The 17,975-nt window shown below is 38.1% G+C and overlaps 1 protein-coding gene across 7 annotated transcripts in view; it reads right to left on the minus strand.

Annotated features, from left to right (window-relative positions):
• The window catches only part of GSK3B (glycogen synthase kinase 3 beta), a 218,602-nt gene that overhangs the window by 137,130 nt on the left and 63,497 nt on the right, over positions 1-17,975 (minus strand). For all 7 annotated transcript variants that reach the window (XM_002716661.5, XM_070072184.1, XM_002716660.5 and 4 more), the window contains exon 2: positions 6,054-6,247. In XM_002716661.5, coding sequence (XP_002716707.1) covers positions 6,054-6,247 — 194 coding nt within the window. The remainder of the gene's footprint in view (positions 1-6,053; positions 6,248-17,975) is intronic.

The following is a 17,975-nucleotide window of genomic DNA, read 5'->3' on the forward strand; positions in this document are numbered from 1 at the left end:
TCGTGTGGTAGGGCTATATTCAGGTTTCTGAGGAATCTCCAAACTGACTTCCATAGTGGCTTTACCAGTTTGCATTCCCATCAACAGTGGTAACTAACATGTGCCTTTTTCCCCACATCCTCACCAGCATCTGTTGTTGGTAGATTTCTGTATGTGAGCCATTCTGACCCGGGTGAGGTGAAACCTCATTGTGATTTTGATTTGCATTTCCCTGATTGCTACTGATCCCGAACATTTTTTCATGTGTCTGTTGGCCATTTGGATTTCCTGTTTTGAAAAATGTCTATTGAGGTCCTTGGCCCATCTCTTAAGTGGGTTGTTTTGTTGTTGTGGAGTTTCTTGATCTCTTTGTAGTTTCTGGTTTTCTAGGTAATGTATTTTGCAACAATAGATAACAGAATGCTTAACAAATAAGGAAGACATCTAGGAGAGGTTAAAAAGAGTCACAGCATGTAAATGTTATAAATTGAGATAATTTTTCAACTACTTGAGAAACTTAAAAATATTACTAATATCTAGAGACTACACAGAAAATTGGTTTTACTCACACTCAAATAATGTATACTTATTCTGATAAAATTTAACTGAAAGTCAGATTGTATTAAAATTTAAAATATTCTCCAACTGTTAAACCCAAGAATTCGAGTTTTAAGAAATTTATTCCAGAACTGCGTTGTGGCATAATAGACTAAGCTGCTACTTGTGATGCCAGCATCACATATGAGCACTGGTTCACATCCTAGCTGCTCCATTTCCAATCCAGCTCCCTGCTAGTGTGGCTGGAAAAGCAGTGAAAGGTGGCCCAAGTGCTTAGGCTCCTGTACCCATATGGGAGACCCGGATAATTCTACTGGCTCTTGGCTTTCACCTGGCCCAGCCCTGGCCATTGCAGCTCTTTGGGAGTGAACCAGCAGATGGAAGATCTCTTTTTCTGTCTCTTTCTGTCTCTGTAACTCTTTTAAATAAATAAATCTTAAAAAAATTCATGCCAATTAAGTACATATGTAAGATTACTTCAAAAAGTTCATGCAAGTGAAAATACAAGATGAGATTATTTTGGTATAAAAATATTTGAAATCTGTGCATAGTTTTTTCGTAATATACATTTTAATGAATCCTTCTATATAAGATTTTCAAAAAAATTTTACAACAAAAAAATCTTTTAATTCCATTCTCCACAATCTTTCTGAAGTACCTTTATATTTGTTATTTGATAGAAAAAGAAATCCAAACTCAATAGCTATCAATAACATAATGACTCAAATCAGGGCATATTCACTTCATAAGATGTAATGTAATCATTAGCAGAGGATCTTAAAGCCCATTTCTCTTATAAGTAACCACACGGGGAAGAGGAAGGAGTAAGTACGTTTGAATCTTGTGATAGAGATTTGTCCTGTTAAGAATCTGATATTGTAACATAGAAGTTCAAAATAGAAGTTCAAAACTCTGTCTGAAAAAGCAAAAAGGAGGAGAGTTTAACACAGTGATAACACATTAAAACAAAACACACTAAGCCACTCTGGAGTCAGACTGTCCAGATTCAAATCCTTGACCATTCATTTACCTGCTGTGTGACCCTTGAAAAGTTAATTTAGAATCTTTTTGTACTTACTTTTCTTTATCCAAACAGTAACACTTATCAATGTCAGAAAACCAATGATAAGGATTAAGTATTACTACTCACAGGGGTAAAAAAAAATCCAAATAATAAGGATTTGTTAGGTAATTACTATCATCATTAACTACTAATTTAAAAACATTAATGTGTGAGTATCCAGGAGACAAACACTACAAAAATGGATACTTTCTCATAGAAATAAAAAACAATTTCCTAGTGTCTGGACAATAAGGGTTCAAGAAATTCAAAATAAAAGATCCATAGAGCTGTTTGAAATCATCTGTGAAATTTCAGAAGAAGAATTTGACCTGTCTTCACACATACACACATGCACAGGATTCAGATAATAAGAAAATGGAAGTGACAGGAAGATGAATAAAAGTTGAGAGGCCATAAAGACCAACATATTTCAAGAACCGGATGTAGACGGTTAGGTAAACTAAGTATCTAGAGAACCTCTTGGGTGCACATCTGAACTAGCTAGAGGATGTTTTTCCTAGACTAACTATGAAGAACCATAGAAGGAGGAATAACATGAACAAGTAGAATTGGGGGTGTGGGGGGGCGGCACTGTGGCATAGTAGGTAAAGCTACCACCTGCTATGCCTACATCCCATACCAGCACCAGTTTGAGTCCTGGCTGCTCCACTTCCAAACCAGCTCCCTGTTACGGTCTGGGAAAGCAGCAGAAGATGGCCCAACTCTTGGGCCCCTGCACTCACATGGGAGACCAGGAAGAAGCTCCTGGCTCCTGGCTTCAGATCGGCCCAGCTCCAGTAATTGCGGCCATTTGGGGAGTGAACCAGAAGATGGAAGCCTTCTCTCTGTCGGCCTCTGCTTCTCTGTAACTCTGCCTTTCGAATAAACAAATAAATCTTAAAAAAAAAAAAAAAAGAATTTGGGGATCATTCTAGTGTTCACATATAAAAGCACCTGGAAGGGAGAAGACTAATGTAAAGGATTGACTAGAATAGCTATAACGACAAAGGAAAGAAGGAACACATAAACCAGGGTAAGGGGTTGGAGGTGGGATGTCACCCAAATTTGACACTGATTAGATATTAGAAATGAGAGAATGAAGTAATCCAAATGACAGGATGAATGATAAAATATTTAAAAGAAAAAAAATTAAGATTTCCACTGGGGCTTAATGTTAAGTCAGGGTTAGAAAAGAGGCCCTTGGGGCTCTGTTGTGGCACAGTAGGCAAAGCAGCTATCTTCTACACTGGCATCCCAGTCCTGGCTGTTCCACTTCCAATTCAGCTCCCTACTAATGCGCCTGGGAAAGCAGCAGCAGATGGCTCTGAGCTCCTGCACCCATGTGGGATACCTGAAGCTCCTGACTCTTGGCTTTCGTATGGTCCAGTCCCATCACTGCAGCCATCTGGGAGGTGAACCAACAGATGGAGAATCTCTCTCTGTGTCTTTCCCTCTCTTTCTCTCTGTATCTCTGCCTTTCAAACTAACAAAATAAATCTTATTTTTAAGAAAAAAGAACTTGCCAGTTTAAGATAATAGTGCAACATTCAGATACTAAGATCCAGTAGGCAGGAGCAGGCATTTAGCATTGTGGGTAAGACGTCAGCTGGATACCTGCAATCCATGTCAGAGTGCCTGGATTTGAGTCCCAGCTTCGCTTCTGATCTAGCTTTCTGATAATCTGCACCCTGAGAAGCAGCAGGTGATGGCTCAAGTAATTGGATCCCTGCTACCCACCAGGAGACCCAGACTTCTGGCTATTATCTTTTAGCCTGGCCCAGCCTGAGTTGTTGTGGGCATCTGGCAGTGAATTAGTGGATAGAAGATCCCCCTCTCTGCTTTCTCTGCCCCTCCCCTCAGACCTTTGCTCTGCTTTCCAAATAAATGAAAATAAAAAAATAAAATGTTTTTAAAAGGATCCAGTAGGCATTTAACAACATAAGACTAGTGCTTAGGAAAGGCGAGAACTACAAACAAAAGCTTTAGAATTAAAAACAAACAAATTTCTATTTAGAATGTTCAAGGCATTCCAAAATAGGTAGACGACAGACCTTGTGCTATCTTCAGAGTAACTCTTACTTTTATGTACCTTCATGTTTAGCACAGTTTGTTTGTTTTTTTTAAAGATTTATTTATTTATTTGAAAGGCAGAGTTTCAGAGAGGCAAAGGCAGAGAGAGAGAGGCCTTCCATCCACTGGTTCACTCCCCAAATGGCCACCACAGCCACGGCTGGGCCTATCCAAAGCCAGGAGCTAGCAAGCTTATTCCAGGTCTCCCAAGTGGATGCAGGGGCCCAAAGACTTGGGCCATCCTCTACTGCTTTCCCAGGTCATAGCAGAGAGCTGGATCAGAAAAGGAGCAGCTGAGACTCAAACTGGTACCCATATGGGAACTGACTTTACCGGCTACACCATAGTGCTGGCCCCTTTAGCAAAGTTTTAAGCACATAGGATATTCACAGAAAAATATTGTAGAGGTGGGAGAAAGAGAAAGGAGCAAGGTTACATACATTGTTAATGACAGAACATTAATTACAGCCTACATCTAAGATAACATCTAAGCTTCTACACACAGGATTCCCTATGGAGTGTAAGAAATGAAAATAAATGACAAAAATTGAGCTTTGAGAATTGCTGGTTGCTAGGGGCAGAAGGAAAAAAAAACAGGGTAAGATAGCAAAGAAAGATAAGTTATTTGGAAAAATTATAGTGTTGCATCTCATTAATTTTTCAAGGGAATTTTTCAAGAAAGGAAACACAGTCAACTGTATCAAATGCTTATATGCTACAGGCAGTACTTCTCTAAAGGTGGGGGTGGGGTGACTTTTTTATTAACATCTTTAAAGGGATTTTAAATACATAGATCATTCACAGTATTGGTTACAAAGTATTATTGCAAACCTCAGTCAATTTTATCTCTACAAAATATATCACTAGAAGTAATTAAAAGTCACTATAATAAAATAATAATTTACATATGCAGTTAATTCAAAGTCTGGGGGAAAAGAATTAAAAGATAAATTTATTTAGGTGTAGGCCGGCGCCGTGGCTCAATAGGCTAATCCTCCACCTTGCGGCGCCGGCACACCGGGTTCTAGTCCCGGTTGGGGCGCCGGATTCTGTCCCGGTCGCCCCTCTTCCAGGCCAGCTCTCTGCTATGGCCAGGGAGTGCAGTGGAGGATGGCCCAGGTGCTTGGGCCCTGCACCCCATGGGAGACCAGGAAAAGCACCTGGCTCCTGGCTCCTGCCAGGATCAGCGCGGTGCGCCGGCTGCAGCGGCGGCCATTGGAGGGTGAACCAACGGCAAAAGGAAGACCTTTCTCTCTGTCTCTCTCTCTCACTGTCCACTCTGCCTGTCAAAAAAAAAAAAAAAAAAAAAAAAAAAAAAATTTATTTAGGTGTAAGTAATTTTGAGCGGACAGCGTTGTGGCATAGCAGGTAAAGCATTTGCCTGCAATGCCAGCATCACATATGGCCAACAGTTTGAGTCCAGGTTACTCCACTTCTGATCTGGCTTCTCTAATGTGCCTGGGAAAGCAACAGAAGAAGGCCCAGGTGCTTGGAAGCCTGCACCACATGGGAGACCCAGAAGAAGCTCTTTGGCTCCTGGTTTCAGCCTTGACAATTGCAGCCCTTTTGGAGAGTGAACCAGTGGATAGAAGATCTCTCTGTTTCTCCCTCTCTCTCTTTCAAATAATAAATCTTAAAATAAATTCATGCATATGAATGTTCTTCAAAAATTTCATGAAAATGCATATTATAGAAAAGGTATAATGGATTTCAAGTATTTTAAGATTTATTTATTTGAAAGGCAGAATTACATTGGGGGGGGGCAGGAAAACAGAGAGGTGAGAGAGAGACAGAGAGAGACAGAGAGAGAGAGAGTGTGTGTGTATTCTTCTATCTGCTGGATCACTTACCAAATCACTGTAATGGCCAGGGCTGGGGCAGACCAAAGCCACGAGTCAGGAGCTTCTTCTAGGACTCTCATTTGGATGCAGAAGCCCAAGCACTTAGGCCATCTGGATTTCAAGTATTTTTACATCAAAATAAACTTAGCTGTTCATTCCATTTTTTCATGAACTTTCTGATGAACCCTTGATTAAGATAGCCACAAATGGGACCAGCACTGTGGCGCAGCGGGTTAAAGCTCTGGCCTGAAGCGCCGGCATCTCATATGGGCGCCAGTTCAAGTCCCGGCTGCTCTCTGCTATGGCCTGGGAAAGCAGTAGAAGACAGCCCAAGTCCTTGGGCCCCTGCACCCATGTGGGAGACCTGGAAGAAGCTCCTGGCTCCTGGCTTCGGATCAGCACAGCTCCAGCCATTGAAGCCATTTGAGGAGTGAACCAGCAAATGGAAGACCTCTCTCTGTGTCTTTACCTCTCTCTGTAACTCTTTCAAATAAATAAAATAAAAAAAAATTAAAAAAAAAGATAGCCACAAATGTTCTTACCTTAAATCTCTTGTCCTGTAATACTTTCTTGATGGCAACCAATTCTCCTGAATCACAAAGTTTTGCTTGATATACTACACCAAATGACCCATTTCCAATCACTTTAGTGTCTGTATAACTGACTTCTTGTGGCCTGTCTGGACCCTGCCCAGGAGTTGCCACCACTGTAGTTACCTTGCTGCCATCCTTGTCTCCTAAAGGAAGAAAGGGATTCAAAGAAAAAAAAAATTAGAAGTGTACAAAGTTAAACTGAGAAAACTCCCCCAAACTACAAAGACCACCATATTCTTTACTACAAATAAATTTTTAATAGTCATCTTAGTTTATCATATAAAATTACTTCAGTTATACATTTCAATTACAAGTAATTTTTAAGCCACCATTTATTTAATCATTCTGTAGACCAGGCATCTTACTTAGTTTATATGTATAATTTTATTTAGTGGAAACAGGACCCCATGAAGAAGATGTTACCATATTAAAGGTAATGGAAAGAACTTTCACAGCCCTCTTGTGCCTCCCCTCCTAGCAGAAATCCTAAAAGCTCTCTTCAATTCAAGCTGAAGACCTACTGTGTACTTGACTAGGCATAGCCCAGAATCACCATGTTCTCCGAATTCTTAAATTATTCTAAATTGCACTGCTAACTCCCTGGTTTTTAAAAGCATCATATTGTTCTCCTAGTGATTTCAGAATACACATAGACTCTAGAAGACTAAAATCATCTTAAAATAGCAGTTGTGCTTCCTACTTTATCTCTTCACTGACAAATCTAAAACCAATTTTCAGAATAAATTAAATCCTCAGGTTCACTGACTGAACTGTATATATTTCCTCTGCCATCCTTACCTAATTCATACTAACCCAGTAAAAGAAATGTAATATTTTTGGAGTATTCTTCATCACCAAAAGTTAAATTGTTAAATAAATTAATATCTAAAATGTTGGTGGAACATTATATTCCAGATTTATAACCATTTAAATTCATAGAAACATTAATATAAACAAAAGACAATAAACAATGACTGAGATTTACTCTCCTGCTTATAAAACAATCTTCATAACAGATACAAAGAAATGATTTGATTCCTACTGGGGTGGAGAATGTCCTGCACCTGGGCCATACAAGGCCCAATAAATTTGATCTGGTCCTGCCAAGGCAACCACTAGGACTCCAAATTCAGTAAATCTATGGCAGACTAACTTTTAAGCTGATAATTTCGTATGGACTGCAAATGATATTATAAATATCCAATGGCTCTTGACAGAAAAAAATTTCCCACCCCTGCATAGGTAATTTACAGGCAGTCATCATGGACAACTCTTGAACACATATACCTTGTTTCAAGGTAAAATTACCCAAGCAGGTAAGATTAAATTAGCACTAAGCTGCTACTGCTTGAAAGAGTGATTTTTTTTTTACATTACATGTTTTAAATGCATATAAACCCTAGCACAAACCAACACATACATAGCTGTTCCCAAAATTTCCAAATGCTCACTTTAAGTCTCATTTCCTAGTAAAATAAATCTCAGATACATTTACTAAAAATCTAGTTTAATCTAGAGCTCTAGTTTTCATGACTCAGCAGCCCCCAAAATATCCGTGTTAATCTTAACTATAATTTTCCAAGTTAACTATAAATCTTGGGGCCAGCGTTATGGCGCAGCGAGTTAACACCCTGGCTGCTCCACTTCTGAACCAGCTCTCTGCTATGGCCTGGGAAAGCAGTAGAAGATGCCCAAGTCCTTAGGCTCCTGCACCGGCGTGGGATACCGGGAAGAAGTATCTGGCTCCTGGCTTTGGATCAGCACAGTTCCAGCTGTTGTGGCCAATTGGGAGTGAACCATCAGATGGAATACCTCTTTCTCTCTCTCACTCTCTGCCTCTCCTCTCTCTGTTTAACTCTGACTTTCAAATAAATAAGTAAATCTTAAAAACAAAAAACTATAAACCTTATGTTATTTTCTTATTCATTTGCAAAATAAATTTCTTTTTATCTGTTTTTAGTACTACTAAGGACAGAGCTTAATTTTGAGAACTTAAACTCAAAATGAACAAGCCCAGGAAGATTTCATTCGGAAAGATTAAAATCCAAGGTATTGAATATATTCTTACAACCCAATGGTCCCAAAGAAGACAAAAAGCTGGAGTGACTTCAAACACAGTCTGACTCTTCCCTCTACCACTGAAGTTAAAACTCGATCATCAGAAAGTTTCAAGAACTATGAATTAATTTCACTGTACAAATTGCTTGCAAAATCTTACATGTCTAACTCACAAAACAGACCATCATTATCTTAATTAAGATAAATGAATAAATTGGAGATCGGCTGCTATACTACACAATTTTATATGAAAACAAAAACTGGGGTATACCACAAAATTATGCTTTTCTACGTTATGATGATATTTCAGTAAAGAAAACAACTCACACCTTTGTGCTTGTTCAGTAAGAGAACACAAGCAATGTCAACATTTGGGAAGACTTTCTCTTCTTCCCCCCTGAGGTTTATTTCTTTAAAAATCTTTAGAATCCAGGGACTGAAGAACAAGCCATGAAAGACATTCATTACAATCCTGGGATTTAGCATCTCTTCACTCCACATACTATCTACTAAACCAAGAACGCCTATCCCAACATTATGATTTGCAAATGGGAAATGAAATAATTCTGCTAAAATATTAACAACAGAATAGAAACATAAAACGGGTCCTTATGGATGCTATAACTGAAAGATTCTTGAGGCCTCTTTAAACTGAGGTTTGATTCCTTTCATCTTCTTGCACGAGGCAGGGGGCTATTACTATCTTAGCAAGAATTAAAACACTTCCTCTCCTCTCTTTCAAGCATAGCGAAATTTCTTAGAACTCTTATGAACTACCATCTCTACTAACATGGATTGTCTAGGTATGTTTGGAGTAATGCTCTCAGGTTTTCTATAGAGCTCAAGCAACCTGGTATTTTTAGTCTGAAATCGTCAAGCTCTTCAGAGTGCTACAGCTGCAACTGCTGAGCAGCAGGGTAAATAACACCAGAGATGACCTGGTATGAACATCAATAATGTCACACAGCAGTTAGCTAATATACCAAGGGAAAAAAAATGTATGTCATTATTTGGCATTGTAATTAGCCTACTTACCAATAAGGTAACATTTGTATAAAATTGTATTGTTAAAAAACTTTCTGATTCATTGCTTCATCTAACACTTAAAACAAACAAAGATATATTATTGTATCTACTACACAAAGACTAAGAAAGATTAACTTAGGGTTTTGAGTAACAGATCATACAGTTTTAAGCAGCAGAATCTACATGCCTCATGCTGCTTCTACTGTTACTTTACTACCTTTCTACTACCACTGAAAGATGAACTTTTATGTATTTTTCCCACCTTTCCCCCAAAAGAGACAATGTTTCTGGTAATAATATTTAAAAATCACTTCCAGAGCAATAAGAGAATAAATGAATAATCTTTTAAAGTTTTCAGGCTTCAACTATTTACTCCTTAAAAGCAACAGATCCATTTCCAAAGATACTTTGGCATTGTTAGGTTTTAGAAACTTACCCCAAAGCAAAAACATGTGAAAAAATTTTAAGTACTTGATTCTGTGACAACCAAATAATTTAAAATTTGCCATTAAATACTGGATTATTTTGGGAGCACTGCTTCAAGAGACCAAATCCTCATGTAAGACTAGAAGTCATAACAAATATGTCTCACTGAAAACAATAAACACTTTACCCAACACTAAATTTCCCAGAACACATGGACAGTGAATCTCACACTAACTATAAAACACCAGTCATTATAATAAAATTGGACTTCAAAAAATGTCATTGGTGCAACGACAGTATAGCAATGGGAAATAACTCAGCTCCAGGCCTCCTCCCTGGCCACAGCACTCCTGGGATTCTCTATTACAACTGGAATCCACTAGGAATTTCCCACTATAATTAGAAAATAGATTTAAATCCCCTACTCCTTACAACAGATAGATCTTAAATATATAAATGATAATAGACTCCTCATAGAGCAATGGACGAACAGAACAACTACTTCTAAAGTTAATAATTATAGATATTTATGTGCAATATAGTATGTTATTTTAATACATGTATACAATGTATATTGATCTGAACAGGGCAATCAACATTTCCCCTTCTTTGACATTACTTTATGATTGAAGGCTTCAAGCCTCTTTTATCTACTTTATATAATATATGCTAGGTTATCATCAACTATAGTCTTTTCCATTACATTGCATTATGAGCTTATTCCTTTGATCTGATTTGGAACCCACTATTCAAACTCCCTCCACCTGTCCTTACAACTCTCAGTCTCTAATAATCACCACTCTGTGTTCAGATTGAGGTATTTTTTAGCTTCTACATGTGAAGTAAAGCATGCAGTATTATGTCTTTCTGTGTCTAGCTTAAGTCACCTAACATGATCTTCAGTTCCATCCATTTTTGCTGCAGAAGACAGCTATTTTATTCTTTTCATGGTAGAATAATATTCCATTGTATATTGTACATATACCACATTCTCTCTGTCCACTCATCTAATGATGGGCACTCCGGTGGATTCCATACCTTGATTATTGTCAACACTGCTGTAATAAACGTGATGGATGGAGCAGGACTTCTTACCATACACAAAAATAAACTCACAATAGATCAAAGACCTAAATGTAAAATCCAAACTATGAACATGCTAGGAGAAAATATAGGACAAACACTTCAACACACTGGTATAAGTGGGTTTTGTTTTGTTTTGTTTTTTGATCAGATCCCAAAAGCACAGAAAACAAAAGAAAAACTAGACAATGGAATTATAGCAAAATCAGAAGCTTCTGCACAGCAAAGGAAACAATCAACAGTGAACAGACATCCAATACAATGGAGAAAATGTTTAGAGCTATCTGACAAAGGGTTAATATCCCAAATACATTAAGAACTCAAAAACTTAATGACAAAAAAAAAAGAAAAATCAATCCAGTTCAGAAATGGGCAAATGACCTGATCAGATCTCAAATTAAGAAAAAATGCTCAGTATCACTAGCCATCAGGGAAATACAAATCAAAACCACAATGAGATAACACCTCACCCCCACCAGAATGTCTATTATAAAACAAACAAAAAAACAGAAAGCAACAAATGCTGGCAAAGGTGTGCAGAAAGAGGGACTCATACACTGTTTGTGGGAATGTAAATTAGTACAGCCCCCACAGCAAACAGCATTGAGATTTCATTAAAAACTAGAAATAGAACTGCCCTATGACTCAGCAATCTTACTACTAGGTATATATCCAAAAGACATGCAATCATTGTGTCAAAGAACAATAACTGTCTACTGAAGGCTGTTACATATAGAATATATATTTTACAGAGCTGGCATTGTGGTGTAACAGGTAAAGCTGCTACCTGCAACACAAGCATCCCACATAGGCGCCAGTTTGCGTCCTGGCTGTTCCACTTCCCATCCAGCTCCCTGCTAATGTGCCCGAGAAAATGGCAGACGATGGCCCAAGTGTTTGGGCTCCTACATTCACATGGGAGACCAGGAAGAAACTCCTGGGTCCTGGCTTCGGCCCAGCCCTGGCAGTTGTGATCATCTGGAGTATGAACCAGTGGATGGAAAATGGATGGATCTCTCTCACACTTTGCCTTTCAAATAAATAAAATAAACCCCCACTCCCCAAAAAAAGAAAGAAAGAACACCTATTTTACAAAAGTCTTGGCAAATTTAAGCATATCCCAAAATGCTTTATGTAGCGTAGTTATCAATCTCTCAAACATTGGGTTGTACCTGAAACAACATCTTGTGGTCTTAGTTTCAGTCTTCTGAAGCTTTCTCCAGAACAATCTACCCTGAGTGAACAAATGTAGCAATATGACATATACCACATCCAAAGTGTTGAGTGAGCACCCAGAAATCAATGCGACACTTTAAAGATGTTTAAATATTTAGGAGGTCTTTGACACTGATATTCTAATTTTATATGAATGATAAATACCAAAGGTGAAAATACTCTTTTAACAAAGATAGTTAATTTGATGTTTTTCTTTTAATCTTAAATTTTTAAGATTCAGATCTAAGAAAAAGCAAGAACTGAAATACTTTCTAATGTAGAGGCTTTTGTAAGATACCAATAAGCCACACTACTGGAAAAAAAAAAAAAAAACTGAGCAAAGTCATGCTACAATCCAAGAAATACCCTGTTGATTTGATGTAGAAAGATGAGTCTGCAATGACTGCCTCTATCAAATCTTCCTATACCCCAAGAACAACAACTCCACATAGAAATAAGAGAGCTAAAATTCTGTAAGAGAAGCCCAAAGAAACCAGCATGCCACCTGTAATTATGCAGAATATACAAAGCATTTTCAACCTGACAATAGTATTAATAAGGAAAAATAGCACTATTGTTTCTTTATCATGTAGAAAAATAAGATAGCTATTTTTAAAGAATATTTAACAGTAAGACAGTACTCTTTAAAATATGATTATAGACGGCGATGCTGTGGCAAAGCAGGAACACTCACCACCTATAGTGCCTGCATCCCATAAGGGTGCCAGTTTGAGTCCTGGCTGCTCCACTTCTGATCCAGCTCCCTGCTATGGCCTGGGAAAGCAGCAGAAGATGGCCCAAGTCCTTGGGCCCCTGCACCTGCGTGGGAGACCCGGAGGAAGCTCCTGGCTTCTGGCTTCAGATCTGCTCAGCTCCAGCCGTTTCGACCATTTGGGAATGAACCAGCAGATGGATGACCTCTCTCACTCTCTCTGCCTCTGTCTCTCTGTAACTGCCTTTCAAATAAATAAATAAATATTTTTAATTATATAAATTACTTAAAAAAAAAAAAAAAACTTTGTTGTCAGATAAGATTAAGATTGACAGATGGGAAGCACTGGCCACTATCAATTTTTCAGGATTTTAAAATCAGAGTTCAAACAACTCTTTATTCTAAGCAACTACCTAAAGAACCTCTATTAAAGCAAGATGCTCTCTCCATAGTAAACAAAACTGCTAGAAACATGAGCACAACATAAAAATAAAGGTAATAAAGAAGTGAGGCTCACAGAATCAGAATCAGACAAATTCTAGAATGAATTGTCATGAAACAGGGGCTCTATTCTATGATATGGAATCCTAGCTTACAAGTGCAACTGCTCACATACCTTGGAGTAAATAAAACTTCAAAGAAAGAAAAAGGGGGCAGGCAGTTGTTGTGGCACCGTGGTTAAAACACCACACAGAATGCCTGCATCCCATACTGGAGTGCCTGGGTTCAGGTTCTGTTCCAATTCAGATTCAGCTTTCTGAAAAGATGCACCTTGGGCAGCAGATGATGGTTCAAGCAGTTGGTTTCCTGCTACTCATTGAGTTTCAGGCTCCTGGCTTGTCTGGCTCAGCCTTAGCTATTGCAGACATGTTGGGAATGAACCAGCAAATAAAGAATCTCTCTCTATTCTTTAAAATACATGAAGATAATAAATAACATTTAACAAGCCCATGCAGGAGGAGGGAAGAGGGCAGGTAACAATCTGAACAGCTGAATCAATCAAACCAACTTTAATGATCAACAGCATGGAGGAAAAAAATTCAGGGTAATTTCTATGTAAACTTATGATATAAATTTTTTTTCTAATAAGGTCTTTTCCCTAAGATACTACTCATGTACAAATGATTCCATATGATTCTATCCAAGAGACTGCGAAAAAGAAAAGAATTACTAAATATTCTACAGCGATGGAAAGAATAAACAAAAGGAGAAAGGGAAACCAAAACATTATCATAGAGACTGGCTTTTGGAAATGTTTTCCCTGTATATCACACTTCTAGAAACGAACAGAAAAACATAGGGTGGCAGACGATGGAGATAAACAAAGGTCTCCAGAGTTCTTTTCAAACACAGGAAGACACAATATTAATCCATAAAATCTCTCCAAAAAAAAGTCCCTGGAGAGAAACATAATTGGTGTAGTGGTAAAAATACGGGCTTTGAAGTTGTATCAAGGTTTAAACCATGCATTCTACCGCTTAATACCTGTAAAACACAGAAACTGTTACTTCACAGGGCTACTGTGATGATTAAATAACATAGGTTAGTCAGTTACTTTTTTAAAAGTGAATGCTCATGAAGCCTCTACTTCATTACAAGAATAAGTTTGTTTTAAAATTTGTCCAACTTTACAGTCCTCAGTTCCTCACTTTGTATTTCCTTTAGAAATATAACTCAAAGATTTTCTCAACTTCAATTATTAGCAGTGGGAACAGAAAAAAAAAAACAACCATAATTCTGCTCCCCTATACCCTTTTACCAATCTGTTTGGGCCCTACTAAGAGTGTGAGCCCTCACTTCACTAAGAGGTCTCAGGAAAATCAGATATTATCTCAGTCACTTACAGTTCCCTAGTGCTTATTACTCAGCATAAGGAAGTATTCAAGCAGGGCTGGTGCTGTGGTGTGGAGGGTTAAGCCGAAGCCTACAGTGCCAGCATCCCATATGGGCACAGGCTGCTCCACTTCCTATTCAGCTCTCTGCTGGCACACCTGGGAGAGCAGTGAAGGATGGCCCACGTTCCTGGGCCCTTGCAATCCACGTGGGAGACATGGGGTAGTCTCCTGGCTCCTGGCACAACCCTGGCCATTGCAGCCATTTAAGGAGTGAACCAGTGGGTGCAAGATCTCTGTCTCTCCTTCTCTGTAACTCTACCCACCTTTCAAATAATTAAATCTTTTTTTTTTTTTTTAAACAGGCAGAGTGGACAGAGAGAGAGAGAGACAAAGAGAAAGGTCTTCCCTTGCCGTTGGTTCACCCTCCAATGGCTGCCGCAGCCAGCGCACTGCGGCCAGCGCACCACGCTGATCCAAAGGCAGGAGCCAGGTACTTCTCTTGGTCTCCCATGGGTGCAGGGCCCAAGTACTTGGGCCATCCTCCACTGCACTCCCTGGCCACAGCAGAGAGCTGGCCTGGAAAAGGGGCAACTGGGACAGAATCTGGCGCCCCGACTGGGACTAGAACCCGGTGTGCTGGCGCTGCAAGGCGGAGGATTAGCCTATTGAGCCGCGGCGCCGGCCCAAATAATTAAATCTTAAAAACAAACAAACAAACAAAAAAAAAAACTGTAGTGTGAATCAGAACCACCCAGCGGCACTGTTAAAACCCAGATTGCAACTATGACAGGTATCCTACACAGGTTCTGATTCAGGAAGATGGGGTGGGGCATGGGAATTTGATTTCCTAATTAGCAGGCAGGGAAAAACAAAGTAAAGTACTCAGCACTCTCTTTGCTATTGAATTTATGTTAAGAATCATTCAAACAGAAAGAATGTTAAGATTTGACAAGTGACTGCTTCATGCAAACACGACAGTGCTTTTGCTTCTTCCTATGGTTGTCCTTGTTCAGGTAAAATCTGAGGGGATGAGGAATCTAGAAAAAGTCTTTACAAGTAGTAGAACAGAACAGAGGACTTAATGAAAACATGCCAACAACAAGTAGCAAAAATAAATAACCCAATCTGACACATGTGTATTTGTTCACAAGCAAGAGAATTACTCTATTTTATAACCTTTCTCCAAACAATTCTGGTGTCTTTGGAGAATCAATATACAGCAATGGGTAGGAACTGGGCAAATGACGTATCTCAGGTCTTAAGTGAATTTATAGCAAATATATATTAAGTATATTCCTTGAGAATCATTGTATAGTTTACAAGCAACACTCACAATGGAAGTAAGAATAGCCTGAGAGGATTTACTAAATGACAATTCTGGATGTTGAGCCCCAGAAAGGTCAGTAGGACTCAAGAAACTATATGGGGAAATAAATAAATAGTTATACATTCCAAAAAAGATGAGAAAGAGAGAAGGAAACAAACAAACTCTACAGGGGTCAGTGTTGTAAACCAGCAGGTTAAGCCACTGTCGCAATGTGGCCATCCCATATCTGAGCACCAGTTTCAGACCCAGCTACCCAGCTCCCTTCTAATACACCAAGAAAAGCAGCAGCTTTCCTTGCCACCCACTTGAGAGACCAGATGGAGTTCCAGGTTCCTGACTTCAGCCTGATTCAGACTTGCCATTGTAGTCATTTGGGGAGTGAACCAGCAGATTGAAGATCTCTCTCTTCCTCTTCTCCCCCACTCCCCCAGCCTCCATCACTCTGCCTTTCAAATAAATATATCTCTTTTAAAAAACTATATTTTAATATATTTAATACAAATGATTCTTAATTAAGTCCCACCATATTTTGAGAAAGAATCATAATATACTATATAATTCATACAACAATCCTGTGACATACTCAAAAGAATCATTTTTAAAATGAGAGAACCTAAGACACTCAAGGTTTTGATAATTCGCGCAAAGTAATCCCTTCAACAAAACATACCCACAATATTCAAATCTGCCCATTTACTCCAAACACCTATGCCCTATTATATAATTTTGCTAAGGACCATGCCATAAACATCACACAAGTGTTCAGGTCCTCAAATTAATCTTGTATTCAGCAAAACTGAAAATTTCAAGTATTTTACAAGATTCTGATTCAAATATCTATTACCTATCCAACTTTTTACTTTGAAATATCCATACTTTCTTTGAACTAATTTTAATTTAATTAATTTTCTTCTAAAACCCAAACAATAAACCAAAAATTAGAATATATCATGTTAATTTTCAAGTCCGAACTTAAACATTATGTTACTTAAAATCTATGAACTGGAATCAAGCATATTTTCATCCAAGCAATAGTCTTATGAAAGAGAGAACCAACACCAAAACAGGGAACTGAACAGAAGCTCAAAAAAATAGCTAAAATTGCTAAGGATTATTTAGTAATATTGAAGACTACAACCAAAGTAGGTTCTCCAATCCTAGTATACTTTCCAATGCCTATAAAAATGGAAATGACAAACCTTTTATACTTCAAAAGAAATCCATAAAAGTTAACAGCCCAATATAATCATATTTTCAGTAAGAGTCCTTATACTTTTTAATATAAATCACAGATACCTTTTAAAATAAAACTGCTTCATTTTACTTCAGATATAAGCCTGAGAGGCAAATCATCTAAATGAGTAAAAGGCGAGACAGAATTCCCCTGAGGAAAATCAAATCAGTAAACTGATAGCAAACATTTGAACAACTTTGTTAGGATACAAAGCAATAATCCACTACTTGAAAACAACTGCTTTTTGCAGGACTAGAAGGAATACTTCCTGCTTTGCTTTTTCATGGGGAGGGCGTTGAAGTCGGCTTATTCTAAATATGAAAAATACTGGGAAGTGAAAAAGTAGGGGAGCATCATTTTTCTGATCAATCAATAAAAGAGGAATATGAAGAAAAAATTCCTCCACTCATACAACAGTTTTAGGAAACTCCTATTAATTTAGCTAAAGCGCAATATTTTACCTTTCATAAATTCAAGAAACATATTGCTTAAAAATAATTGAATTTATTAAAGAGAAATATTCTAAATATATATAAAGCTATTTAAGTATTGCTAGGGGCTGCTGTTCAACATGATGAAAAAACAACTCTCAAGTAGTTTGTTCAAAAACACCAAAGTAGCCAGCACCAGTTCTGACCAACACCAGGATTGCATCACTTTAATATTATCACCTTTTCTCTTTTATATCAGGGATCATTCACACGTTACACTCTCCACACACTCCCTTACCTCAACCATTAAATCTACCCCAAGCAACTTCTTTTTCAAACCTACATCCCAGATTTACTCTACCTTTGTGCCTTCAAATCTCAGCTACTTAAGGAAATTCACTCTTCCTTTTCCCTACTATCTTTATAAAGTTGTTAGGAGGTATCCTATCTCTATAACAACAGTTTAACAAGATAAACTAATATTTTAGGTGTATCTCCCCTACTCTCATTAAACAGAAAAGCTT

Source organism: Oryctolagus cuniculus, chromosome 4 (assembly GCF_964237555.1).
Source record: "Oryctolagus cuniculus chromosome 4, mOryCun1.1, whole genome shotgun sequence".
In the NCBI taxonomy this organism is placed as follows: Eukaryota; Metazoa; Chordata; class Mammalia; order Lagomorpha; family Leporidae; genus Oryctolagus; species Oryctolagus cuniculus.